General features: G+C 39.5%; 3 protein-coding genes across 3 annotated transcripts in view; all 3 read right to left on the bottom strand.

Annotated features, from left to right (window-relative positions):
- LOC133842319 (klarsicht protein) overlaps positions 1 to 27,161 on the bottom strand; it is a 178,350-nt gene that overhangs the window by 135,277 nt on the left and 15,912 nt on the right.
- LOC133844619 (eukaryotic translation initiation factor 5A-like) lies at positions 13,589 to 14,245 on the bottom strand. Its single transcript, XM_062278696.1, has one exon. It carries the CDS (start codon positions 14,142 to 14,144, stop codon positions 13,662 to 13,664), a length of 483 nt encoding a protein of 160 aa, XP_062134680.1. The 5' UTR covers positions 14,145 to 14,245; the 3' UTR covers positions 13,589 to 13,661.
- LOC133840079 (uncharacterized) lies at positions 21,512 to 26,135 on the bottom strand. Its single transcript, XM_062271735.1, is given in 8 exon segments — positions 21,512 to 22,884; positions 22,887 to 23,144; positions 23,147 to 23,336; positions 23,413 to 23,454; positions 23,537 to 24,313; positions 24,316 to 24,402; positions 24,404 to 25,814; positions 25,900 to 26,135. Coding segments are annotated over 8 exon segments (4,374 nt in total).

Genomic DNA, 27,161 nt, shown 5'->3' with positions numbered 1-27,161 from the left:
AATTTATTATTGGTGAATACAACCAATTTTACAGCTAGTGGGGAAATATTAGTTTATGCCGATAAATGTCAAGTGATTTATAACTTTAATAAGGCTATAAAAAAAATGGAAAAAAGGAAAAAATTCTTTTATGTTTTTGTTGAGTGCTGATGACAAGTTTTTAGTGATAAAAACGATTGTTGAATTTTTGAATTTTTTCGTTTATTTACATCTACCATTTATCATTATCTTTGAAAATACGTTCAGCCTCAAAATTTCAATTTCTTTGTATAATTATTTTGCTAAATGTCAATATTTTTGTGTATTTATTTTGCTAGTAATAAAATATATAATAGCTTTTAATAAAAAGTTGCTATAAAAAGAATGTGATAATCCACTGGATTTTTCAATAAGTGTCGCTAAATTATTTTATCTCAAAAGTATATAATCTCTTTATAGATTATAATACAAATGTATGTAATAGTCCAAGTCTAGGTCTTTTATTTAGTATTGACCATTTATAAAGAGACTAGATTGAGAAGTCTTATAGCTATAGAAATTTTGAAATATGTTTTAATAAAATCATTTATCCAATTTGTTGTATGTGATGGAATACCTGTTAATCTATACAAACTTATTAAGGATAATAATCTAATTTAAAAAATATAATATTTATCTGATCAAGACAACTTTATAGGCTTATTCCCAACTCTTTCAGCTGCCCTAAATTGTCAAAAACTGCTTAAATACACCTTCATCAACAGCTAGATTTAGGACAAACTATTTGATTAGTCGAAAGGGAAGCCCCAAGGAGTTCAACAGGAAACAGCTGCCACTCTTGGACAGTTGCCTCCATTCACACAATAGCCGCTAGACACACGAGGTGGCAGGCAACAGCAGATGTGGCATATGCGTGGCCATGCCGCAACTGAATGTCAATGTTTGTGGCACTCTTCTGTCTGTGGACTTTGCTGTCAACGGAATCCGCTTCAATTTTATGGTCTTCTAACATGCAAACTTTGACTTTGGCTGCAGAAATTCGCGGCCATCGCGTGTCTTAGCCAAGTTTATAAAGCGGCGTCTATTTTAGCCTATGCTTTAGCCTGTTGTTATTGTTGTAGTTACCCCTAAAATTAGTTGAACAAAAGTCGTAAACATTTGCTTTGGCTGTGGCTGTTGCATTTTAATTAGCAGCACTCGAGTGTGTTTGGGGATGCAGCTGAATTGTGGGCGGATCTTATGCCTAGTTGTTGCAACACAGCGATAAATATTCGAAATGCTCCACGTGAAAATTTAACACATTATTATTACAACAACAACTCAAGCGAAATGTTTGTCTACATATGTTTAATATTTCTCAATGGTATTTGGTTATTTTATATTGTTGTTGTTGTTGTTATTGCTTCGAATAGCGTGTCAAAGCAACGTTCAACGACCGCCGCCAGGTGGCGTTTCTCTGCAATTTGCATTGTTAATTGTCAGGCAATTAAAGAAACCAAATATTCATACACACTGTATACATATGTATGTGTGTATTTATGTTGTGCCTGACGATTGCGATTGAAGCTACTTCAATTGAATCGAATTGAAAGTAAAAATACAATAAATTTCAAGCAGTTGCTAATGACAGTTAAACAAGACACAAAACGAAACTAAACTACTGCAGCAAATTTAAGCAGAAAAGAGAAATGCAAAATACAAAATGAGCCTACAATTAATTTTGATAAGTATTTGCATTAAGAGCGAAGCTGATTAGATTCGAGTGCTATAATAGAAATGGCATTGACTGATTGTATTTCACTAATTAGGAGACTTGCAGATTAGACTATTTAATCTGTGCACTCGACTATTAATGTTTATTCATTATATTGCTTTAAGCCCTCATGTCACAGATAAACTCGTATTTATTCCCTATTTTTAGTAAAAATAGAAAGTTTGCACTCATAAGCATTAATTTTATGTTAGCTAACAAATTCGTTTGTCCGATTATAACTGAATTTTTTTTTAGTAAAATATTTTACTTCACGTCTTCACGCTTAATTTTAGTAAAGATAAAAAGTAAATACTGAAGTGCGGGAATTTAAAGAAAAGATATTAAGATTATATAATGGATTATTGATGAATTTTAAATGAAACAGTTGAAAAATATCTTATAAAATTAAGTACGAAAATCATGACATCATTATTTTTCACATTTCTAGTAAGGATAAAAAATAAACACTGAAATGCTTGAATTTAAAGTTAGATACTAAAGTTTATACAGTCGATTATTACTGAATTCATTGAAAAATAATTTAAACAAAAGTAAACGTCGCCATTATATTTTCCCATTAGTAAGGATAATTTTTAATAAAGAACAAAGTTTATATCGTTGATTTTAGGTGAGTTGTGAAAGAAATAGTTTCAAGATTTAAAATAAAATTAATAAAGAAAAAAACAAAGCTACCAAAATTATACAGAGAACTTTCTTTCATGTCAAAAATCTTTTCCCCTTTGTTAATCAGCATTAAAAGAAGTTTAAGTAGACATCTAGTTTATATATTCGATTATTATTATTGTGTTTCATAGGACTGCTTAACCACTTAAAAAAAAACTAATTAAGAAATCGCGAAGCTTCGTCAGGTTATCATTATTTTTCTCAACCTTTACTTAGTTTTTTTTTCTGTCGCACTGCTATTTCAAAGTTCACAGCTATACGAATAATTTTAAGTTACATGCCGAGATTATACATATATTCCATTATTGCCGAATTTTATAGTAATCTGTTCATCATTTAAAAAAAAACTTAATTAAGAAATAGAAAAGCTATTCCAACACTCCAAAGAACTTTCTTTCAACACATCATTCTTTATTTTCAAATTTCAGGCACTTGCAACTCGCGCATTATTTTTACACATCAATAGCTTTTTTTTTTTGCCACAAAATATGCGCTTAACGAACATCACACACACTCAGAAAAACACACATTTTGGCCATACACTCACTCAGAGGAGTGCGAATTTGGAACTGTCTGAGCCATTTGCATAGCAACTTTTGCAGCCCGCGGGTTTGGCAGTGTCCATTAAGAATGCAATTTGCTAAAATCGCCGGGAGGCTGACAAATGGCTGCAACATTTAATGGGGAGTCGACATGGAGCCAGAAGAGTTGCACACACATGTAGCACATGTTGTTTGAGAGTTGTTGAACAGTGTCGAGAGAGTGAAAGAGGGGTCCACACTTGATGGCTTGTTTATTAATTTGTCAAGACTTTTTGGGCTATGCGCCAAAACTGATGGGAGAAATTGTTCAGGCTGGCAGCAGGTGAAAATGTGAGAACGATCAAAAGACCGTTAGAAGCAACAACAACAACTAAAACTGCAACAAATGGCAGGCAGTTAGGCAGCTCGACAGCTAGGAAAGTAAGTCAACGATGTGTGTGCAGTAAAAGAACTTGATGATGCCAAAAAAAAAAGTAATACAAAGTATGCACTTTTGCAATCGGAAGTTTCACTTGACTTTCCCAAGGTGGAAATGTCAATTGGCGGACATTTGGCGCCGGCAACCGGATTACGTGGGTGTCCCGCAAAGCTGTCCACTAAATTACATGATATAAATTTCATTTTACCTAATGGAAAACAGCTCGCCAAAGGAGCCAAAAAATGCAGTTGCTGCCGCCAGTCGACATTTCACATTCAAACAGCGACAGCTGACCACAGCAACCAGACAGCAGAGACAGTAGCCAAATGACGACGACGACGACGACTTTGCCACCTTCTCCAGCATTTCTCCATTTGCAACTGCAACAGCGAGTGCTCCATCCTCGAGTGGAAACTCCGCCTCCGCATTCCACATTTTGGCATTGCATGTTGCTTCTGTTTCAGCGCCATGGAGACACAACACAACACAACAAGTGAATGTGGTCTCTCGGACCATGAAGACAACACCCGCATTGATTTGACTGCCGCTAGAAAGAGACGCCCCACTCAACCAAGTCTTTCTTCTCTCCCCCTCTTCGTTTCATTCATTATCTGCTGTTGCAACCATCTCCTCCCACTGCTTGAGTCATTTCGCTGTGGCTTTAATGAGTTGATTTTTTCTGTCTGTCTGTCTCCTCGACGAGCTATTATTGGAAAATTGCAGCAGGGGCCAAGGTGAAAAGTCTCTCGTCGTCGTCGTCGTCGTCTGGGGGTTAGCTTAATGTTAATGTTAATGATGTTTTTAAAGCGACATCATGACTCGATGCTTGAAGTAGCTTAACGCTGCTTGATTGTTGCTGTTTCAGTTGTGTTATTGTTGTGATTGCACTTACAGGCAATTTAATTAATTTGGCAGCCTGTGTGTCTCAACTGCACAATTCCAAACAAGTTGCTCATTCAGAGCGCAGCAAGTGCAGCAACAGCAGCAGCAATGATTAACAGGGAAATTGTTTTAACACGAAAGAGACCGAGACAGCGCTTAGAGCGAAAATAGTTTGTTAATTAATTACAAATGCAATTTTCAATAAGATTTTAGTAGTCTTATTGACAGCTCATTCAATTGTAGCTACTACAAACACTAATTGCTGTATGAGAATAATGACGAGTAAGAGAGTGATGAACTGTGAGATATACGCTATTTTTTTTTTTTGAATAATCGTCAAAAATATATGTATATATGTATAAATATAAGTAATATACCGAAAATACACTAGAGTACACCAAAGGGTATATTTGGAATACCGATATAACGTTATTTTAAAAATATGCCATATTGAATATACCAAAAAATACTATAATATACCAAAAGACATATTTGGAATACCGATATAGCATTATTTTTTTTTTTTAAATATCATAAACTATCTAATAAATATACCAAAAATATACTATAATATATCAAAAGGTATATAAAATGTATGGAGTTATTTTAAAAATATGCCATAATGCATCTAATAAATATACCGAAAATATACTAGAATGCACCAAAAGGTTTATTTGTTAAAACTATATACCTTAGTTTTTAAAATTTACCATAAAATACAGAATATTGGATTGTTAACAACATATTTTTTTATTACCATTGTTAACTTAAAAGTCTTTTATCTTATCGAATTTTCAGGTTCTAAAAAAGTGCTGTCAAATGCAATTACTCAATAACACAGACTTAATATCTTAAGTAACGAATATTTTATGATTGAAATAAATTACAATAAAACTGTGTATTAAAATCGCTTTTAGGTAAACTATTAAGAAAATATATTTAATAATTTAATATTAACGCATATATTTATCTTCCTTATAACAACTCTTAAGCAGCTCTAATAAATGTTAAGTTGTCTTCGACAACCTCAATAATAATGCACAAGTTACATTTCTCACTCTATTCCAGCTTGTTGCATCTTTGAGCTAGTTTTGGGAAAAAAGTTCCCACAATTTAGCGTATACAAGACTGACATACTTGTAAGTACATGTAGCATCTTTAAGTATAAACTATTTCTCATATTTACAAACAATCAAATTTGTGCAACAATATAATGATGCGTTGCCTGCCCCCTTTTTGGGTTTAATCTTGTGCGTTTTGCTTTAGCAACACAAATTCGAATTAAGGAAACGCCTGAGACGGTTTGGAAGACTGAAAACTCAAAGCCAACTGACATAATTCCCAAGGAAAATGTTAATGTACATTAAACTACAGTTATGTCTCAATTGGCTCGAGAGGAAAACCAGTTACTAGCTAAATACTTAATGAAAAAGAAGCAAAAAATAACATAAGCTAATGTTTTTATGTAGGTAGAGAAAAACTTGAAAAACCTGGAGGGGAAACCTTTCCTGATTGCCATTCCCAGCGATAAATACCAAAAAGTTGGTCAGTGAAAATGAATTTCCTTTTTGGGCTTGACGAGAAAACTCGCAGTTCGCACAAGAAAAAACCCAAGAAAATTAATGTGTGTGTGTGTGCAGGAAAGGATGCAAATGCCGATAAAATCATTAAAGTTTAATAGTAAAAATCTGAAATTTTCACAACGTTAGTCACTCTCTCTCTCTTTCTCCCTCTGTATATCTTTGTTTATCGCAACTTCTCTATCGCTGTTTGCTTCCTCTGCTTGCCCACGCATGTTCAGGCGCCTAATGGAGACTTTAACTGAATGCGCCGACAGCATTTCCCCACCGCTTCCCCGCCTTCTGTCGTCTGCTCCATTTGCTCGCGCTTTAATGTGGCGCTTCAATTGTGTTTAATGGTCACGTTTCGCGCCCTCCTCTTGCCCCTCCTACTGCCTTCGCCTTGCCACTGCACTTTCCGCTCAACTGTCGCAACTTTGTTTACCCCCCCGAGTTTTCAAAATACCCGGCATTGCGATGGTTAAAAGGGTATGACTTTGTTCATCGAGAATACCTAAAGAAAGATATGCCTTCATCTTAGAGAAGAGATCTATTAAATTTGATGAAATTTGAAAATCGAAAGAAAGAAATACCTTCGCCTTAGTGATTTTTTTTGAAGAAAACTCTTCAATTTGGTGACAATAATTGTAGGGATTTAAACTAGGAAACATCTAAAAAAAGAAATATCTTTATTGTAGAGCTCTAAAAACTAGTATACAAATCTTAAGTTTGGAAATACTTCTATCCCAAAAAACAAATTCTTGAAACAAAAACAAACAAAATTCTTGAAGAAAATTTCACTATGTTTTAATATCGATAATTAAAAGATATTCTTTCTCTTTTTCTGAAATTGATAGATAAATATAAAAATATTTTGTATAATATTAGCATCATTTTAAAACAAAAGCTATTAATCTAAGACTAAACTCCGATACCAGCTCATTAACTATGTCAATTGTGAATTATTGTCGAATTTTGATCTTGATTTGATTTTAGCAAGAATATTCTTTCTTATTTTCAGAAATTGATCTATAAAAATAGAAATATTTTGCATACTATTAACATCATTTTAAAACAAGGGTTATCAATTTTAAACTAAATTATGTTGCTAGATCATTAAATACGTCAATTTAGAATGATTGTTGAATTTTGATCTTGATTTGAGAATTTATCTTCTGTTTTCGATTTCGACTTCATTTAAGATAATTTTTCTTAATTTTAGCACGTTTTTGACTCTTGTCTACACTTGTTTCACGCAGTTCGGGTATCTTATAGTTGACTCCATTCAACATTAACTTCCTTAGTTGATTTTTTATGTGGCTGGCCGCCATTGGGGGCCACTCCATGAGCTCATTGCGAGCACGCACGCCTCCGCACACACTTACTCCAAGAGTGAGAGAGAGATGCCCCTCCAGCTACATACATATTTACTCGTATCTTTTTGTGGTCCCCCTCTCGTTGAGTCGCCACACAAAGTTGCAATTAAAACGCGTGCAGTTCCCTTGTAAAATGTCAGTGGTGCGTGGAGTGGACGCCACTTCGAACCAAGTCCAAGTGCAAGTTTTGTTGCTGTCTCTCGATAGTAAATGCTGCAATTTGATTTACGAGACGATTGGCAGTTGCCCCTCTCAACCGTTTGTTTGCTGCTGTCGATGTTTGTTCGACTGTTTTATTTGTTTTTTATCTGTTACCCAATATGATTTTATAGCTCTTTTTTGTTGTTGTTCAAATATCATATGTGGAAACTCGCTTTGAACCACTTCAGGGTCGTTCCATTTGGTGTCCAGCGCACTTGGCACGCAATTAGCATATGAAATTTTGTGTGTGTATTTGTATTTCATCTTAAAGGTCTTGAAAATGTCGTTTGAAATTTCATTCACAGCCGAGCCAAGCCCATTAACTTGGCTCACGCAAAAAGAGAACCCCAGTGGGAGACATCATCATTGAGTAGTCGACACCTTGTGGCAAACTTCATGGCTGACCTTAACATTAAAGCTGTGTAATGAGTTGTAGATCGTTCTCATTAATGTAATGCGATATAGAACATAAAGGTTAAGCCACAGAACTTGTTAATTAATTCTGCATAAAAAAATATAGTGTGTTGTAAGAATCTACTTTATGAGTCTACTTAATGTCAAGGTTTTCCTTTTTCTTCTACTTCTACTTCTTGGAACACGAGGCCTAAATCCGTTTTGTGGCAACACTGTTGCACTGTTTAGTGTGTTAAGCCAAAAGTTTTTAATCTTCTTTGTCGTACGTCAAAATTTCTCTAGCAATCGGGGTTTTGGTTTTGGAAAGCACCTGCTAAAAGTCAAACTAAAGCACATCCATCAACAACAGCAGAGCGAGCTCGTGTCACAGCTCAGGTTATACGGTTAGCTGTCAGCCTACAAGTCACATTTCTCAACCAGAAAAAGCTCCACGCAGATAAAATACAGCCCAACTTTCCAATGACCCCATTATGTTAAGTTACAACAAAGTGCGCGACTTCAATTCCGTTTTTTGTGCCTTATCTGGTGCGAAACCTACACGCAGACATGACATATATATGAGAGTATAGTATACACTTGTTTTCTTAACCCATTTATTCCGATTGAGTGAGCCACAGGGCAAGCACGCACAAAAGTATTATAGTATTCATAAGCCATCAAGTTGCAGCCCTGCAGGGTGGAGACTTGACACATAAATCTCTTTAATTGCCCCTCACGCAATCCAAAAAGGTGTCTCGCAAGCAGCAATTAATTAAGGCAAGCGACTCGAATTAACCTAATGCTTTATCTACCAATCAGAAAAGCGCCGTTGCATCATTAGCACTTTGCCAGCACCAACATCAAGAGCAACAGCAACATAAGATTCAGTTTGAGCAACCTACCCGAATATGCATACATACATATATCATAAAAGCCAGCTGCTGTAGATGATAAAGATAACACACTCACCTGCAATGAAAGAAATGTTAAGAAATGCCAGCATTAGCGAGGTGTGAATTAAAACAAAACAAAAGATTCTTAGCAGATAAAAGACAGTGGAACTTCTCTATAGGAAAAACTTTGATGTAAGAAAATTAATGCATTAAAATTCTGAGAAATAAAAGGAAAGGAGATTTAAAGTAAATTGCAATTCATAAGCAATGTAGATCATATTTTTAAGATTAAATTTTAAAAGTAGTTTAAGAAAATTGAAAAGTTTTTAATGTGTTTAAATACTCAGAAAAGGAATCTTGAAATATAAAAATTAAACTTAAGTTAATCAATAATTGCACAGAATGCACATAATATTTATGAGAATTAATTAAAGCGAATTTACTAAATTCAGGCAGTAAAACATTTCTAAAAATAAAAGTACTTTGATATAAAATAAAGAGCAAAATATTCATATATAAGAATTATATTAAGTTAAAAATTAATTGCAGAGAATGCACTTTATTTTGTCAATTATAAAAAAATAAATCGTATTAAAACATTTAGAATATTGTTTTATTTATGATTTAGAAAGAAAAAAATAATACAATTTTTAGAAATTTAATGAATTTGAATCTTAAGAGATAAAATCTTGAAATAAAAAAGAAAAATCAAACATAAAAAGTAATTGCATAAAATGTACTACTTCTATTAAAGAATTCAATGAAAACCTTTTGGGAAGATTTTGAAAATTGTATTCAAATATGTTGTTAAGAGTTTTCATGATGCATTCTACCTTATCAACATCAATTACTCCAATAATTTCTAACAACACTCCCTCTTTTTTGGGGATAAGAGGAAATTCTTGATGCTCTGGCCTTAATCGATTTAACAGAATACTTAGAAAGCCTCATCGATCTAACAACAATACACAATATATCACAAACGAATTGAGTAATTAAAGCCGACAACTGTCACCTTTTTTTTTTGTATTTTGGTGATTACAAAACGCAAGCCGAAGTTCTAATTGAAAGCGGGGTGGATGTGAAAGGGAGGCGGGCGTGGGGGGCGTGTCGAGCTGTTTACCTATGACCGTTAGATAAACAAAGACAAAAAGCAATGCATTTGCTGCGTGTGTATAAATAACAGTAAAAATTGTATCCATGACTGCATGATGCACGCATTCACGCCCCGATCCTCCTCTAACCCCCGTCCCCGTCTTGTCACCGCTTCGAAACAAACACTCCAAAAAAACAACAGAAATTGCTGAATAATGGCCACGCCCCGAGCCGACCGCCAGCCGACATATTAAAGCGTGTAATTAGTTTTGGATAGACAACATTTCAAAGAGGGGGGAGGGAGGTAGGGAGGAACCACATTGACTAGACACTCTGCATGGTGCAGTTTTCTTGTTGATTGACTGACAGCCGAGACTGTCAGTTTGCCGGAGCCACATAGCCGGAGGTCAAGTGCAGCAGAAGTAAATGGGAAATGGGATGGATGGATATATGGGCATGAGAAATGAGTGCTGAGTTCTATTCCTAGGCCTCCCCCAACTTGCTTGTTGTTACTAGCATTGTCATAGTGATATTCCATATATATATCGTATATGGGAAAACTGCACTTGGAAAAGCATTATGAAGACAGCAACACACTGAGCAGGGCCATGGGCCAAGTGCAATGACTAGTTTGTTGTCTTCCGCTTATGCTTTATTTATAAGACTGCCGCATGCAAAGCTGAAATCAATAACAATTAGTTGTCAGTTCATGCAGCTCTCCACCGTGTCCATTAATGGAGTGTGTGGGCGTTGTGGGTGGGTGGGCGTTTTGTCGGAGTGCACTCGGCTGCAAGTTGATCGATTTTAATGCACAAGTCAATCACATGTCGCTGAAAGCGGCTTAAATGGCAAGTAATGAAATGTCAGTGAATTTAAATGCAGTTATTAACTATTTTTCCAGTTGAAGAAACTCTTTGTTAGCCTTGATAGAGCGACTAAACTGTTGGCTACTTAAGCAAAGCAAATGTCATTGAACATGAAGTAATAATCGTATTTAATAGATATTTACAACTAAGCTATGGTATCTTAATTTTTTTAGTTGACAATCTACACAATGGTATATTTTAAATATACTAGTAGTCCGATATACCAAACATATTTTTTAGTATTTTTTCGGTACATTAATTAGCACTAGTATGCCAATATACTAAATATATTCACATTTAAGTATATTTCAGTATTTTTCGGTACATTCATTGAGTGTAATTTTATTTTATACTATGGTATATTTTAGAAGTACTAGTATTCCGACATACCAAATACATATTTTAGTATATTTCGGTATTTTTTCGGTACATTAATTTAGTACTAGTATGCCGATATACCGAATATATATTTTAGTGTATATTTCGGTATATTCATTTAGTATATTTTTATTTTTTTGCTTGAAAATGAGTAGCGGTATCTCACAGTAAGAACAGACTCGATGGTAGCTTTCTTACTTGTTAATTATTTTATTGATAATAATATAACTTGCTTCGTTTCACTTATACGACAATGATAAGTAAGCGTTATTTTCTAGTACCTATACAATACAATTCAAATATCATTCTACATAAACTGATAATAAATTAATTAAATCTTCTCAACAAATGTCCGAGTTTGAAAATAAATATTTTTTACAAAAATAACTACTGATAAGTTTATCGTAGAACTAAAGCACAATACTTATTTTTTATTTGTTACTTCATTTGGTTGATATCACAAAAACTTCAACTATTTTAGAATGCAACCAACATTTATCAATCAAGAGCTTGTCAATTACCTTCGACCCCTTTGTTACTTCACATTTATTTACTCATTTGCCTGACAATCCCAGCTTCTCCATATGCCTTCCCATTTCGTAATCGTTTAATTCTCACATACGACAAATGTTGGGTAACAAAATGTATGAAAATTTATGCGGGTTTCGCCGCCCCCATAAAACCTCTTTACTCACACACAAACAAATGCTGCTTTTGTTTGGATTAATTTTGTTGTTTATTTATTTCTTCACATTTTTTTCTTTTGGTGGACAACTAATTGAATTTCGGGAAACGATTGCAAAGTTCTTGGCGCCTTTGGCAGTATGACATCATTGACAGCCAGGCTGAATGTTTATTTTGCTTCTTTTTCGCCGAATTATTTTGATTCATTCCCACAGCCAATTCAATATCTAGGAGTGGCTCTGTTTGCTGTCGCATTGGCGACTTGTAACAAAATCCTGTGTCGAGCTCAAGTCATATTAAATTGTATTAGCAAATTTATTGCATTTGTTAACAGACATGACAACATTTTCAATTGCAACGCAGCAACTGCAACAAATAGTCGTGAGTAGCGAACGCAAAAGTAAAAAAAGCCACGCACTAGAAAACCAGCTGGAAGCAGTCAACACACCCACACACAGGGGACCCAAAAGGGGGGGGAAAAACTTTTAGAAGGGGGAGGTAAATGGCGACAGCTTGACAGAAATGTCAAATTGGCAGGCAAAACAACAGTTACAAAATTTGAATGAATGACTGGCGAATGGCGGCGGCGTCGGCAAATGAATGGATGAATCAGTAAGCGAGTGAGTGAGTGAGTGTGTAAGTGAATGTGCGAGTGAGTGCCTGTCGAAGCAGTCTTCTGGCCTATGCAAATGCATCGAGAGTCGATTGCCAATGCAATTGGCAAACAAGGAAGCAAAAAAAGCCGGCTGCCTGTCAATTGAAATGAAGGAGACGCCGTTGGCAACCAAAAGGTGGAGCACAACTTAAGATGCTGTTGCACACGTATCGAAAGAAAGAGAGAGGGAAGTGAGAAGATGAGGGGCGAAGACATGCCGCCAGTTAGACGCCACAACAACATCGATGGCAGCAAAAATATTTCCACCACCAACAACAACAACAACCAAACGCAGCAAAAATTAATGAAAATGGAAAACGACGTTTAACCAAATGAACGATGCGGCAAATGGAGCTTAATTGTTCAGGTGGTCGTCGGTTAGTTGGCCATTGAACCAACTTTTCCAGCTGGGAATCATGCGTAGACGCACACACACACTCACACACATAATTAGCGACAACTCGTTGATGAAACCTTTGAAAACGGTACCGTTGATAACCTCTGGAATAGCAACAGCTGAGCGCATTAACTGGGCGCGTCTCTCTTAATGAGTTCTCATTAATTTGATTCAAGACTATCGAATTATGTTTGTGTCTGCCTATGATAAATGAGCCTAAAACAAAATGCGGGCTTCTCTCAAATGTTGTGTGTGTCGCTTCGATAAAGGAAAAACATTTAAGAGATCAAAACATTACGAGATCAATCACTAAATGAAGTTCAATGTTAATTTGCTTGTCGTATTCAATGAAAAATTGATTTTAAAAAGGAGTTTCAACTGATAATCCATGTAAATTTGAAATTAATTTTCAAGGTGGTAAAGACTCGGCTATTATATAATATTAGAGATCTGAAGATCTCAAGTCTACCATCAGTTCGTTCTTGAAATGCATTCCAATCTTTAAAAAATTAAAAATTTGACAATTTGTAAGACTGTGACAACTTAGTTAAAACCAAATAAGAAAGTGATCAATAAATTTCACCTATATTCCACAAATATACCGAAATACTAAATACTAAAATATACGAAAATACTTCCCTAAAAATTCCCTATCGTATTTCATTGCTACCCATATTCTACAAATATACCAAATTAGTATACCGAAATACTAAATACAAAAATATACCGAAAGCTAGAAATCCACATTAAATACTTTCCTTCATTGCTCCACCTTCTTATAAAATTTCCCAATAAATTCCCTCTCCCTTCTAAAATTTAATATTCTACGCAACTTCTTCTGAAAATACGTTCTCTATTTGGTTTCTCAATTCTTTTTCGAGCTGTTCTAACATTCGACTTGCAACTTCATTTATCCAATCCCGAATTAGGTTTCATGGCAATCACGCATTCTTCTCCACAAGCAGCCAAAACAGTGCACAATAGATCTTTGCCATCCCCAAACTCATTACGCAATGAGCCGCCCAATTCCCCATCTGGCACCTTGAGATCCTCACGTATTTCTCCACTGTCCGACATCAGAGTAACAAAGCCATCGTCGCTTATGTCAGTCAATTGATAATCTTCACGCTTCACATGCGGCACATCCATGTTGTGAGTCGAAGGACAAATGTCTTCGTACTTCTTCTGGGTGAATATATCGATGCCAACGAGATGCACTTTTGCATGTCCATGTTTGCCTGTCTTCGAGGTGGACATGTCCACAATTTTACACGGACGTCCTTTAAGCATTACAAATCCATTCTTTCGCAAAGCTGAACATTGCATTGGGAATGTTTTCGATGCACCCGAATCGACAGCATCGAACTGAACTTCATCATCGTCAGCCATCGTGGATAGTTGAACGTTTCTTCCAATTGAGGAAAAAAATATTAATAATTCCTGTATAAAAAAGGGAGTTGTGATTCTCAGCTCTACAAAGTAGAAACTGATTTAATGCCGAGTTCAACACACTTGACACTTCAGTCAATGTCAACTTTTCGTCATCGAAATCGAAATACGACTCCCAAAACTAATCGGATTGTGCAAGAGTTGTGTACTTTAAACTCCCACAACATTTCTATTAATATGCAGCGTAATGTGAGCTCACAATTTATATTTCCTACAAGTCCAAACTTGGTCATACTCGTTAAATGACCACAGTGACTGCAATCTACATACGATTATCATTCGATTATCATACGATAGTCATACAGCACATCCGGCCTTTGACTCTACTCTACGATTGCATTGTCACATTGCGTGGGGCTTTCTTTTGCTCTCTACATTTTCACGACGAACGTGTTCAACTAGTGGAAATAGTCACATTAACCTTGGGTTTGCAGTTGACTAAAAAAATATTGTGAAATATGCAAAATTGATTTCTTCTCAATTTAATTTAAGTTGTTAGTTTTCTCCTAGTAAAATCATCTGTTATTTTGTGGGTGTAATTTTAGTATGCCATAAATTAAAAGTTTACAAATGAAAACATATTTTATCGCATAAAGTCTGATTACGTAGTTGTCTACAAAAAATAGTGTGAAATATGCTAAATACATTTCTTTGCAATTTAATTAAAGTTGTTAGTTTTCTTCGTGTAAAATCATCAAATGTTATGTTGCAGGTATAGTTTAAGTATCCCATAAACTGCCTTCGTATTTTTCAAATAAAAATACTGTGGTATATGCAAAACACATTTCCTCTCAATTTAATTAATTTTATTGGTTGTCTCCTAAGTATTTACATATTGAGTCATTTTTTTATCACATAAACTTTGACTTCCTAGTTTCCTTAAAAAATATTGTGAAAAGTTCATTTCTTCCCAATTTATTTTATAAGTAAGTAGTAGTAAGTAGTAGAAGTAATTTAAGTCTGTCTTCGTAATTGTCTAAAGAAAAATATGGTGAAATATGCTAAATAGATTTCTACTGCAATTATTTAATAATGTTAGACTTGTCCTCATAAAATCATCAAATAATATCATGTGGGTGAAAGTAAATTAAATAATCTTTTGAAACATATTATATCACAAAGGCACTGGCTTGAAATATCATAAATAATATATTGTGAAATATGCATTTTCATTCATTTCTAATCATTTTTATTTCTTCTGTATTGTCATTTTTCTTCATCAGTAAAATCATCTAATATTAAAGAAAATTTTTGCAATATTTTGAATACTCGTTATTTCAAAATTAATTTAAATCAAACTTTCCTTACTCTTCAATCGCAATTATCATATTCATAAGTCTGCAAAAAGTACATAAGTAAAAGCAGCAGCCAATTTATTAACCCATTAGTTATTAAACTACATAAACAACAACTGTTATGCGACGCTGTCTCTTCGCAGACACGAAACCATCTGCAAACTTCGAATGCTGTTAGGTAGGAGTTTGCATAAAAAATAAAGAGAAGCGCCTGAAGGGGTGTGACGGTGACCGCAATGGTAATTAACGCAACTTGAAGCACTTTACGCACTCTCCAAGCAAGCCAAACTACAAGACGCAATTGCCGTGGGGCATACACGCACACACACACACACACACACATGCAGCAGCCAGAGAAGACAAAAAGTGGGCCAATGACGCTTTGGCCAACTTGGTCGTCCACTTTTGTAATTAAAGCCATGGAAATCAGTGCAAGGTGTGCATAAGAAATGTGAAAGAGGAAAGAGAGTCGACACAAGCAGTTGGCGCCACTTGTTGCACTGTTGATGCCACGCCCACCTTTTTGATCACGTCGTTGTGGAGTGGAAATTCAACTTCCAGGAAGCGTTTGGCTTGAGGATTTAGCCTCAAAGAAAGGTGTGGCTGATATGTGGATCTCTTTTTTTGGGAGTGTTCTGGGATTAATGCTACTGCTATTAAGCAAAAGATATTTTATTTATTGCTTCAAATAGAATTCAAATGTTTTACTTTTATATAAGAACATTAATATATCGTTATCATTACTCATTCTCACCATATTTACTCAACAATTCAAATTCTTCAAGTTCTGAGATTCAATTACCTGCAAATAAATAAAGATGACTTTAATTAATGAGAGGAAAATATAAAAACTATGTTTAAAAATTATTCTTAATTCAATTTAAAAGAATCAAACATTTTTCGCGGTCAAGTAAGCTCAGAGTTTAAACAACAATGAGAGGAAAATATACAAACTATTTTTAAAAATTATTCTTAATTAAATGTAAAAGAATGCAACATTTTTATCGGTCAAGTATGCTAAGCCACATTGCTAAACAATTTAACCCACAATGGGAGGAAAATATAAAAACTTTTTTAAAAAAATATTCTTAATTCAATTTAAAATAATCAAACATCTTTCTTGATTCAATTTAAAAGAATAAACATTTTTCTCGGTCAAGTATGCTAAGAATTCTAAGCCACATTTAATAGCAAGCTAAGTTTGTGTAGGCCAAGCTAAATTGTCGCTGTGGCTGGCATAAATCATCATCAGACAGGCCCAACCCAAAAGCCACTTAACCTCCATTGCACATCTAACGACGTCGCAGTTTGTTTTTCCCGAGTTATCTGCAGTCGAACATGATTACGGACAAAATGTAAACATAAATTGAGCTTAAACATTCGCAAAACTTATTAAGCCTGACAAATGTGACAATTGACGAATTGACTATCGAGCAGCAGCTCGACGGGTTTCTGTCCGTCCGTCTTTCTGTCCGTCCGTCTTTCTGTGTGTGGTTTTGTAGTTTGGCCTGAAAGCTTTGCGGTTCGGTGGCTCTAATTGTATGTTCGTTTCGATGTGATGGCTTAAATGCTAAATTGGTTTACTGCTGCTTTGCAAATGCTTCGCAACGACATTAATTTACAGTTTGTCAATAGCCAAAGAACATGAAAACTCATTAAAACATGCTGCAGATAACACACAGACAAAAGCAACCAACGACAAGCAATAACAGACAGCAAAACAACAACAGGCTATAAGATGTGGCTATAATTCAGTTGCCAGCACCAAAGCATAAACACAAGACACACACACACACACAGCAACTAAAGAGAAACACACACAAAACGTGAGACAAACAACAATTTATTGACACTTTTAAACACTTGGCCAATTTTTATACCCTTTGTGGTGACACATAAAAGAGGCATATGCATATTTATATATGCGAAAAAGCAGTTTCGTAAAGTGTCTAAAAATAAGTTTACTATCGATACTCTTGCTATCGATTGACTCATCGAATTGTGTTTATTAATGAAGTTCTTATCAAAGACTTACCAAATACAAACTGTCAAGATTTCTATAAATTGCATTACTAATGTTATCGACTCAGTGCAAAATAATTGAACTGCTCATTTGATATCAAACTAGGTCCCCATTAACTATCTGAAAAAATCCCGATGAAATCATTAAATACTATCGATTGACTCACAGTATTTAGTAAAAATTTTTTGTAGACTACTTATGTTTAAAAAAAATTTCTCAGATTCTAAAGATAACTTTGAAATGTACTATCAACTAAATTGTAATAAGTAAATTTAATGGCAGAAATAATTATCTTCTGAGACTTTAAATGCTAGAAACTATCATCTAAATTCGTATAATTAAATATAAGTACAGAAATAATAAATACTTAAGACTTTAAATGCAACAATATGAACAACTATATCATAATAATTAAATTTTCTAGTTTTGATCACAAGTGTAAAGCAAATGTCGTACTATAAATGGTAAGTTTAGGTGCAAAACAAATTGCTCAATGTTTCTCTTATCTTATCGATCTATATCGATAAATTCTCCTTTTTCTAGTCTCTCTCGCTCTCTCTCTCTCTCTCACTCTTTCTAGAGTTCACTAGGGTACGCTATTAACCATAATAATCTTTTGCAACGACTGTCGTCAGCTTGTGGCAGGCAAGAAAGAAGCAGGCGACACGTTTTTAAAAGTCGGCTGATGGATTGATGTGGCTTCGCGTGGCCGCAAAGTCCATATGTGTGAACTGCAAGCTGGCAAATGTTCTGCCAAGTGAGTCACCACCACCAATGTTGTCACACCCCTGCCTCAAATTCTCCCTACAACTATATTGCCCCCTCTCGCTCTCTCGATAAATACGCGCTCAATGGGCGAATGAGCACAAAATTGAACCGCATGCAGCACGCAGTGTGGAAAGAAACTGAAACCAAAAAGGAAAAAATAAGTGAAATAAAAACAACTATATTGTAGAGAGAAGCGAGCATTAAATGGAAGTGGCAACAAAACTGACAGAAGCTTCGTCCCTGAAAAATATCGATTTCGCTGTTTGTTGTCTTGGGCCCAACGACTTCTCTTCGTTTTGTGCTTGTGTCGAGTGTGTCGCCCCAACCAAGAAGAAGGCATTCACCTCATTTCCTGCACATGCGATACTACAAACTGGACAAGCAGCTGCCCAGCCTCAGTAACAACCTCCGTCACAGTCACAGTCAAAGTCCAAGTCTCAGTTTGCAATTGCTGCCACGCCTAATAGCCATAATGGGGCGTTGTCAGTTCAGAGCGAGAAAGAAGAGACAGACAGCGAAAGATGAGGCACAGATCATTGCATAATCAAGCATTATTGTATGGAGAGCTGCTGCCTGCTGTCTGACACTCTTCTCTTATCTTAATACGAATCCAACTGATGACTGATGATCAGCTGCTAGGATGAGGTAGTCAACTTTCCTTCTCAGCTTGCTTCATACGCATCTTTTCAATTGATCTGTTTGAATACTACTCCAAGTAAACCCATTAAATGCGGCACAAGATAAATGAAAGTTCCTGTCAAGGCTTGCAAACAAAAAAAAAGAAGAGAATAATAAATAAGCAATAAGAAAAGAATGCGAAAAACGATCGATAATCGTTATGAATGCAACAGCAGATATAATTATTATAATTGCTGTTGCAAAAGAAGATAGAATTGCTATAGAAAGGGAGTTTGAAATGTGGCAATCACATTCATCAAAGATTTTTAAATTAATCTTAATCAAAAAGTGAGAAAAGAATGCGAAAAATGTATATAATTATCGATCATTATTATAACTGCTGATCCTAAGAAGATAAGCATGCTTTTATTATTTTCGTATAAGATTTTAAAATAAATTTTAAGAATTTATAAATTTCACTTTAGAAACCTTTTTAATTTATTAGTAATTTAGTTCTCACTTATCAATTTAAGCTTAGAAACATTTCTCGATTATTATTTGGGATAGTTTGATAGATAGTTCTTCACTAGGGATTTTTATAAATATTAATTTACACATATCAGATCTGAAACCCGAATAATTGTTAAGGAGACATTTGTAAGTAGTTCGTAAACCATTCTGTGTAGGGGGGGGCGACGCTTGTTGAAAATAATAACACTTTCACTTTTTAAAATTATTTAAACCTTAACTTTGTGTAGTATTTATTCACTTGGAAAAATTACATGTGCTGTTGTGCAGAAGAAAATTTGAACATATGATAGAAGGCGGAATGGAAAAAAGCACTAAAAGGGGCAGGGTGACCATCTTCAGAGGAAACCAAGAACAGTGTGTCTGTGCGTATGACACGGTCACACGCACAGTATACTAGCTTTGTCGCTATCGATAACTCTCGATCGCGACCACACTGTCAGCTGGCCTGAGTGGTCACACCTGCAGTCATCTGGCATCAACATCCTCCCCCCCTTGCAATGAGTTGCAAAACGGTATCATTGTCCAAATGGACCGGACAGAATCCAACCCAAGGTGGAATTTTGGGCCATTGGCAAACCGTTGGTGCTCGGCAGGAGGCCAGGTAGGATGATGTGAGGATACACATCAGTGCCGAGCACCAGGGACACCGTCGATGGCTGGCACCAGCGTTCGTCGGCGAGCGTGATGCTGCGGAATTGCTCCAAGTTCTCGCCATCGACGGGTCGGAGGGGGGGGGTGCGGCTGCAGAGTTGCGAGTCCACCTGCAGCAGCACCTTTCGACGGAACTCGGATGTCCGTGAGCGGATGATCGCCGTGCAGACGCCTTCCGTACCAACGCGGGTGACGGATAGCCGGTAGGCTGTTGCCAAAGATGCGCTGATACGGCTGGTCGCCGCGCACGGGTCGATCAGCGCTCGCATCTCAAATGTTTTGCATCCGGTGTCGATCAGGATGTTGGCCGTCGGAAGTATGCTCACAGCCTTGTCCTGCAGCAAGGATGCGAGCGACGTCGGAAAGGCCTCCTCGGACATCGGCGAGGCCGGTCGATGGGGTGACGGCGAGCGGGAGCGTGACCGTGGCGAGCGTGGCCGTGGTGAACGCGACCTTGGCGAGCGCGGCCTTGGAGAGAGTGGCCTTGTTGGGGTTCGGGACCGGGTGGAGACCGGTTGGTCTTCGCCTCGTCGCTGACGGTTGGGGTGAACGCTGCGTGCCTCCTTGAAATGCAGCAGTGTGTGGTGATCCCCCCCCGACACACCCTGCACCTTCCCGCGCTGCGGCAGTATTGCTTGGAGTGTTGGTGGGCCAGACAGTTAGGGCAGTACTGGTTGATGAGTACTGCTCTCAACCGTTTCTCCGCTGTCAGCCTCAGGAATCGCTGACATTTCCGGAGTGGGTGGATCCCACGGCACACGCGACACCGGAACGAGTTGGTGCCAGCGGGGCGGTTCTGATGGGTGGATGCGTGCGATGGCATACTACATGAAACGAAAACAAAAAGAAACAAACGATTATTGTAATAGCCTCTTTGCAATGTCAATGACACACGGAACAGGACAGCATAGGACAACACAGGACGACGAATAAGAATACAGGATAGGATGTTATTCGTCCTTCAGTCCTTCTGACGTGGAGGGGGTCTGTCTTGCTGTCCATCGGGAGTAGAATAAGTTTGGCAACGGGTCTTCGGATGGTACCCCGCGCCGTGAGCACATCTACCACTCGAACCTTGGCGTCGGTGCCTGGACACGTCGTCAGCACCCGTCCTAGGCGCCATTCATTAGAGGGGAGGTTGTCTTCCTTTATGACAACCATGTCACCGATCCGAAGGTTCCGGGTAGGGGATTGCCATTTCGTCCGTTTGTGCAGCTCCTTCAGGTACTCATCTTTCCAACGGAAACAAAATTGTTGGTGAAGAGCCTTCAGTCGCTGCCATCGATTGAGGATGGAGGTGGCCGGTTGGTTAATTGGTGGTTCCAACACCGAAATAAGAGGGCCACCTATGAGGAAATGGCCAGGAGTGAGCGCTAGTAAGTCCGCAGGATCCTCGGACATAGGGGAAATCGGCCTCGAGTTCAGGCAGGCTTCGATCTTAGCGAGAAGAGTGGACAACTCTTCGAACGTATATTTCGAGGTGGAGGTCGCCTTGTAAAGAGTGCCTTAAAACTCTTTACGCCGGCTTCCCATAAACCACCCATATGCGGGGCGCCCGGCGGGTTGAAGTGCCAGGATAGGCTCTTGTGGGCATGTTGTGCGATGATGCACTCCCTCGTCGCTTCCAAGAAGTCGTTGGAGATCACCTTGTCAGCTCCAACGAAGGTTTTCCCGTTGTCCGAATACATTTGGTGTGGACACCCGCGCCGTGCGATGAAACGGGAGAATGCGGCCAGGAATTTCTCCGTCGTGAGATCCGATGTTGCCTCCAAATGGATTGCCTTCGTGCTGAAGCACACGAAGACGCAGACGTACCCTTTGGTGATGAGGCAGGCTCGGCCAGTATAATTCTTTATTTCGAATGGGCCGGCGAAGTCGACTCCAGTGTGCGTGAAAGGTCTCGAGTAGGACGCCCTTTCCTTGGGCAAGTCCCCCATCATTTGGGTCTGCAATCTCTTCTTGTAGATGACGCAGACCTTGCAGGAGTTGATGGTGGATTTAACGAGGACCTTCAATTTGGGAATCCAGAACCTGGAACGGATCAGCCGCATAACGACTTGGTTACCCCCATGTAAGGATATACGATGGGTGAAACGCACCAGTAGTCGTGCAAAGGACGAGGAGTACGATAGGATGATTGGATGACTCTCATCGTAACGCAGCGAGTGGGACGCCGTCAGACGCCCACAGGCCCGTAGAATCCCCTTGCCATCGAGGAAAGGGTTCAAGTTTCGGATTGAACTTGAGGAAGGAACCTGCTGCTTGGACTGCAGACATTGGTATTCTTGTGGAAAAGTGTGACGTTGAGCCATGACGATTAGCCGCTCTTGGATCCGTGACAGCTCATCCGCCTGGACCACGGTAGAGCTTGGAACTGCCAACTTCCGACTCCTATCGATGAATCGGAGAACATAGGCAGACGTGCGCAGTGCCCTGCCAAACTCAGAGAACCTGCTCAGGAAGTCGGGAGTCGGAGGCGACTTAGCGACGTTGCATTTAATCCGCTGCTCCAGCAGAGTCTCCGGAATGGGACGTGGAGAAGATGGCCATTGATCCGACGGGAGATGAAGCCACTCTGGTCCATGCCACCACAACGGATTACGAACCAATTCTTGTGGCAGGACACCACGGCTTGCCAGATCTGCCGGATTGTGCTCGGATCGCACATGCGACCAGTTCTTGGCGTCGCTGGCTTGGACAATCTTGGCCACTCGATTGGCCACAAAGGTTGTCCATCGGCAGGGTGGCTTGTTCAACCAGGCGAGAACAATTGTTGAGTCGGTCCAAAGAAAGTCTGGAAACTTTCTGCTGGCAGGTTCAGGAGGAGGGCAGCAGATAACTCAGCCAACAGGACTGCGCCACAAAGCTCCAGACGTGGCACTGAGAGAGACTTGACCGGAGCCACCTTTGTCTTCGCAGTAAGGAGATGTGTGGAAACCTTGTTCGCCGTTTCCACACGGACATAGATCGCTGCTCCATACGCCCTTTCTGACGCATCACAGAATCCGTGGTACTGGAGCTTCACTCGTGTCTGGAATTGGACCCATCTTGGAATCGGATCTTTCCCAGAGCAGGATAGCTCTGGAGGTACTCCTTCCATTGGAGTGAAAGATCCGTGGGTAGGTGCTCGTCCCATTCGAGCGTTCTCAGCCAGATCTCCTGCATGAAGATCTTGGCTCGGATAACGAAAGGGGCCAGCCACCCGGCTGGGTCGAAAAGCTTAGCGATTTGCGAGAGCACTTCCCTCTTCGTGTAGGAGTCCTGATGGGCAACTTCTGGTGGCATGAAAAGAACTCGTCATCGTGAGCTTGCCACCTGATGCCCAGAGTTTTCGCCGTACTAGAGTCTTCGAGTTCGAGGAAGTCTTCTCGTAGTAGATGGTCCCTTGGAATGTCCTTCAGCACGCTCTTATGGTTCGACGTCCATTTCCTCAGCGGGAAGCCAGCACTGTCCAGGGCAGCACACACTTCCGTAATGGTCCGGATGGCCTCTTCTCTTGTGTGTGTCCCCGCTAGGACGTCGTCCACGTACATATTGTTGGAGATGACATGGCTTGCGAGAGGATACTCCAAGCGTATGTCATCAGCAAGTTGCTGAAGGACTCGTAGAGCCAGGAAAGGCGCACAGTTGACACCGAATGTCACCGTGTTCAACTCAAAGTCACGGATCACACCGTCCGACGTGCGGAACAGAATTCGTTGGAACGGTGTGTGCTTTGAGTCCATGAGGATTTGGCGATACATCTTCGTTATGTCCGCATTGAACACATATCGATAGTATCGCCATCGGAGGATCTGCATCGTAAGATCCGATTGGAGAATGGGCCCTGAATGAAGGATATCATTCAGACTCTTGCCATTTGAGGATGGACAAGATGCGTTGAAAACGACCCGCACCTTCGTTGTGGTGCTATCCGGTTTGAATACTGCGTGGTGAGGCAGGTAGAAATTAGGAGTCGTGCCAATCGCTTGAGGCGATATGGGTGTCATATGACCCAAGTCCACGTACTCCTGGAGAACGGCATTGTACTGTTCCTTTAGAGAATCGTTTCTTGACAAACGATTCTCGTTCTTGAGGAATTGAGCCAGCGCTATAGATCTGGAATGACCCAGTTCAATGCCATCGGGCTTCCGGAATGGAAGAGTCACCCGATATCTGCCACATGTGCTACGAGAAGTAGTCTTAACGAAATTCTCTTCGCAAACGAAGTCTGACTCCTTTATCAGCTTCGCTGGAATATCCTCCACCTCCCAAAATTTGGAAAGTAGGCTGTCGAGCTGTTCGTCTGCTTGGAGGGCGACTCTTGTCGAAAACGCAGAAACAGTTGTCGACATACTCTGGGAGACAGGGCCGGTAAGAATCCAGCCAAACACGGTTTCCTGCCCAAGGAGTGAGCCACAAATGTTTGGCCGGGAGCCGCTCAAGATGACCGACGGAAGGATATCCGCGCCAATTAGTACATCGATCTGAGCGCTCTTGTAGAAATGTGGATCTGCCAGTTCTATCGCTGGTAGATCCTTGAGGAAAGTTCGCGGCATATCGAAGGAGGGCAGTTTGCCTGCCAACTGTGGAATTACAAATGCCGAAGTCTCGATATGGAGCCTCGGCTTCGTCGGAGAACCAATGCTGAAGTGACATAACTTCTGCGATTGGGCCGCAACTGCGTGATTTAGCCCGGATACCTGGGCTCGCACGGACTGGAAAGGCAACTTAATGCGTTGGAACAAACGCTCAGAAATGAAGGTCGCTTCGGACCCGGAATCAATTAACGCACGTGCGGTATATGTAGTGCCCAAGTGGCAAACATTGATGACCGCCGTGCCGAGAAGGACATTCTGAGCGTTATTAGCAAAGAAATTCTGCACATTTGTTGCCGTTGGATTTGGAGTGGACTGTATGTTGGACGATGAAGAGGCACCATTGTGGGCACTGTCACCCCGATGGAGAAGAGTGTTGTGCCGCCCTTTGCATGTAAAGCAATTGTGCGCACTTGTACACTCTCGGAGTTGGTGACCTCTTGCGAAACAGTTCAAACAGAGACTTTTCTGTTTGATGTATGTCATCCTCTCGTTGACCGACATTTGCAAGAAACGCGGACACACCCGGACAGGGTGATTCTCCTTTGAGCACAAGTCACACGATTTGCTTTTCGGAGTGACTCGGGCCTCAAAGGAGTTGACTCGCTTCGAATTCTGCGGACGGGATGGTCCTGCAGTCGCGATTTGTGAATTGGCAGTCTGTTTTACGTCCTCAATAGCTTCGAGCGTACGGTAACGCTCATTGAGGAACGTGCTCATATCCTGCCATGCGGGAATTTTCGCTTTGTCCACCAACGACTGCTCCCACAACGAGAGTGTGAGCTTGGGAAGTTTGGACGAGCAGAGGAAAACAAGGATGCAATCTGCGAACGGGCTACAGACGGAAATGTCTGAATGCTCAAGAGCGGTCAAGCAACGCTGAATCGTGCTCTGCAGTTCCTTGATAGCTGCTCCCGACTCTTGGGTAACCGTGGACAGGTTAAAAAGGATCTTCAACTGGCTTGTGATCAACAAGCGCTTGTTCTCAAACCGTTCGCAGAGAGCACCCCAAGCCGACGCGAAACCATCGTTCGTCAGCGGAAATTTCGCTACTATTTCATTGGCCTCATCTGCGGTCTTCGAATTCAGATGGAAAAGTTTCTCGACCGGGGTCAACCTTGGATTGTTGACATAGATGGCCGTGAAAGGTCACGGAAAGTCGGCCACCGCAAGTAATCCCCACGGAAAACTTCGGTGTCGACTGGAGGGAGCCGGCAGCCACTGGAGTATACAGGAGGAACGGATGGTTCACTCCTGCTGGACCCGGAAACCTGGGTAATTTGCCCCTTAACACGGGCGAGACACCGCTCGTACACTGCATAGCAGTGATCGTACTTAGCCTCCATCGCCTGTGTGCCTTCACCGTCGCCGTCTTGATGCAGTGCATCAGCACATGTGGAATAAGCGGCTTCGACGTTGTCCCAGAGGACTTGCAGCCGGTCACGACGGATTTCGTACGTGTGTACATTGTCATCTTCGGCTGCAGGCCCTCTGACCCGACTCTCGAAATGCACCAGTCTGTCAGAGACGGCAACGAAATTGCTGAGAGCCATCGCACGGGTTTTGCTATATTTAGCTTGGACGGAACGGGTAGTTGCCTGACTACGTAGAGCAGTCGAAGATGTGCGCAACAGCGGAGTCTTTGACGAAGCAGACGGCGACGGACGATCGACCTTTACTCGGAGTTGAGCGGCAGGTGTGGCGGATTGGGACCCCGAAGGAGCGGGCGAAGCGGATGACAGGCGACGAACTGTGGTCGGAAGCTTTAGCGAGTGTTTTGAGTCCTTTTCGCTCTTTTGGCTCTTGGACATACTATGCTTCGGCAGTCACTTTAGAGTCTTTTCTCAACAAAGACTGACGGTAAAGCGGACAGCCGAAAGCAAGCACAAAACGGAGTAGAACTTCGGCTGTCACAGGATAGTGAGCAAAAGCCGACACAAGAAAACAGACGAGGAACAAAATCGCTGTTGGAAAAACAAAAAAATGTTTGAGTAAAACACAAACAGCAGCGTGAATCTTTATTTCTCGGTGTGATTGCTGCTGCTTATATACGTATACGGAAATGGATAATATATGTGTATATATGTGTGGATATATGTGTGTATATATGTGTAATAATGGATAATATATATATATGTGTGTGTATATATGTGTAATAATGGATAATATATATATATGTGTGTGTATATATGTGTAATAATGGATAATATATATATATGTGTGTGTATATATGTGTATATATATATGTGTGTGTATATATGTGTTTATATATGTGTGTAATAATGGATTTTGAAAATACTGTATAGTTTCAATATTTGCGGACCATATACGGAGTGTATATGTGTGTAAGTGTCGTGTGTGGAAATGTACGTGTGTGTATGTGTGTTGTGTTTGGATGTATATGTCGTATGTTTATGTGTGTATATATATATATGTATATATATATATATATATATATATGGAGTGTAGTGGATCTACGCGCGTTTGCTATGAG

This window comes from Drosophila sulfurigaster, chromosome 3, assembly GCF_023558435.1.
Source record: "Drosophila sulfurigaster albostrigata strain 15112-1811.04 chromosome 3, ASM2355843v2, whole genome shotgun sequence".
Taxonomy (NCBI): Eukaryota; Metazoa; Arthropoda; class Insecta; order Diptera; family Drosophilidae; genus Drosophila; species Drosophila sulfurigaster.
This window is presented reverse-complemented; position numbering and strand designations above follow the sequence as displayed.